Genomic DNA, 2,230 nt, shown 5'->3' with positions numbered 1-2,230 from the left:
GTTCCTCCGTCCCTAAATATTAATCGTCACGATTTACGTATCGATAACTTTGACTTAATTTATAAAAAATACGTACAATATTTCTATCTCTAAATAAATTTATTAAAAAACTAAATTCAAATATCTATCAATAATACTAATTATGTATCATAAATATTAATATTTTTTAATATATATTTAGTTAAAGTTGTTTCTTAAAACGGCAGATATTTAGGGGGTGTTTGGCATGGCTCTGGAGCTGAACTCCAGCAACTCCAGCTAATTTTCCAGCCAAACACCCCAACTCCAAAACTCCATGGAGCTGCCAACTCCATGGAGCTGTAGTGCAAATGGAGGTGGAGTTTTGGAGCACCTCTTTTGCAGCTCCGACTCCACCTAGAGCTGGCTCCACCTAGAGCTACGACTCCACCTAGAGCTGGCTCCACCTGGAGTTCTGGAGTGGAGCAGCTCCACCCAGAGTTGGAGCCATGCCAAACAGGGCCTTAGAAACGGGAGGATGCAGTAAAGATGATTGAGCAGACGGCGGACTAGCTAGGTACACACGTACGTACTGTACGTGGTACGTAAACACACGCACACACTTTATGTGGGTACTACTTATTACGTCATCACACTCTGATCGATGGAACTCTAGCTTCAGGTGATAGAGATAACTGATGATCGATCCATCAGAATCAAATCATCAGACCCTAGGTCCTTTGGGCTCGCCGGCGCCCGCTCCGCCGCCGACGCCGTAGTCGTGGTCCCGGTATCCACCGCTGCCGCCGAAGAGTCCCGCGTGGAGCATGAGCACGTAGAGGAGCTGCGTGAAGGCGAGGATGATGACGAAGGCCTCCAGCACGCGCAGGCGCCACCCGCGGTGGCCCCCGACGTTGATCTCCTTGCAGGCCAGCCCGAAGGCGAGCGCCGTGATGGCCCAGGCGATGAGCGACGACGCCGCGTTGGTGGCCAGGCTGTCGTGGCGCCACGCGCGGACGTGGTGCACCCCGGCCAGCTTCGATGCCGCGCCCACCACGCCCGCCAGGATCGCGAACACCAGGAAGTAGAACGTCGCGCCGTTGCCGGCCACGCCTGCATGTCGTCATGTGCAATGCATCATCAAGCTTACGAAGAACTAATAATAACTAAGCATGAATTAATTAGTACGTATTGGCCATACGTACCTGGGTAGTTGGTCTGCCCGTTGATGTAGTGGTTGAGGTTCCAGCTCGCGAAGCCGATGACGATGAGGTACATGATGAGGTTCAGCACCATCAGCGGCGCCACCATGTTCCTCCCAACCCCGGCCATTCTTCTCTTTCTTGATTCCTCCCACGCACTGCAGGGTGCACACTAGCTGCTACTTCTGTGCTAGCTAAGCTTTGAAGACACAGCAATGGCGAGCAGGCAGCTGCTGCGCAGTGGCACTCGAGCTACTAGCTTCAGTAGTTAGACCAGGAAGGCGAATGGACAGACTTGCATTGACGAAGCAGCAGATCCTGCCGCGTCCTGGTTTTAAAGACGCAGGGGGTATAGGGGACCAATCAATCGGCCAAGCCTGCCACGATGCTTATCTATCCGATCCGTTGCCGACGTGGGGGAGCTAGCTAGCGTGAGGCTGAAGCGGCGCATGCAGGCGCACACAGGGGCGCAGCAGAGAGCAGGTCGCGGCTTCGCCCTTCGGCTTTGCATGCGCGGAGGCGCGTGAGGCGCCGACGCGTGTGCGCGCACCGCCAGCGCAGCCCGCGCGCCCAAGCGTCGTCGTCGGCCGCGCGCACAGGTGGTGGGGTGCAGGTCACGTACGTGGCGTGCCCGGGAGTCCGCGCGCGCGCAGGCGTGCAGCTGCCCACCGCACGAGCTGGCCAATCCGGCACAGGAACTGATGCTTCTAGTTTGGTGGGTGTATAGTTGGGTGAAATTTGAGAATTTGGCTACTGTAGCACTTTTGTTTTTATTTGGCAATTAGTGTTCAATCATGGACTAATTAGGCTCAAAACGTTCGTCTCGCGATTTCCAACAAAACTGTGTAATTAGTTTTTTTTTCGTCTACATTTAATGCTCCATGCACGTATCGCAAGATTCGATGTAATGACTATTGTAGCACTTTTTGAGAAAAATTTTTGGAACTAAGGCCCAGTTTAGTTGCCAAAAATTTTGGCAAAACGACACTGTAGCATTTTCGTTGTTATTTGACAATTAGTGTCCCATCATAGTCTAATTAGACTTAAAAGATTCGTCTCGTGAATTTTGT

The 2,230-nt window shown here is 52.1% G+C and overlaps 1 protein-coding gene across 1 annotated transcript; it reads right to left on the bottom strand.

Moving 5' to 3' along the window:
- Positions 1–259: 259 nt before the first annotated feature.
- Positions 260–1,375, bottom strand: LOC136545795 (membrane protein PM19L-like). Its single transcript, XM_066537769.1, has 2 exons — positions 1,164–1,375; positions 260–1,071 (listed from the first exon to the last, which is right to left on the bottom strand). Exons 1-2 carry the CDS (start codon positions 1,288–1,290, stop codon positions 683–685), a joined length of 516 nt encoding a protein of 171 aa, XP_066393866.1. The 5' UTR covers positions 1,291–1,375; the 3' UTR covers positions 260–682.
- Between the last annotated feature and the right edge of the window lie 855 nt (positions 1,376–2,230).

Source organism: Miscanthus floridulus, chromosome 3, assembly GCF_019320115.1.
Source record: "Miscanthus floridulus cultivar M001 chromosome 3, ASM1932011v1, whole genome shotgun sequence".
Classification (NCBI taxonomy): domain Eukaryota; kingdom Viridiplantae; phylum Streptophyta; class Magnoliopsida; order Poales; family Poaceae; genus Miscanthus; species Miscanthus floridulus.
This window is presented reverse-complemented; position numbering and strand designations above follow the sequence as displayed.

What these genes read in the sequence shown, in the direction of transcription:
- LOC136545795 (XM_066537769.1), bottom strand. Translation starts at nt 1,290, where the DNA reads ATGGCCGGGGTTGGGAGGAACATGGTGGCGCCGCTGATGGTGCTGAAC. An exon ending in CGGGCAGACCAACTACCCAG is followed by an intron (nt 1,072 to 1,163) that starts GTACGTATGGCC and finishes GACGACATGCAG; the next exon opens with GCGTGGCCGGCAACGGCGCG.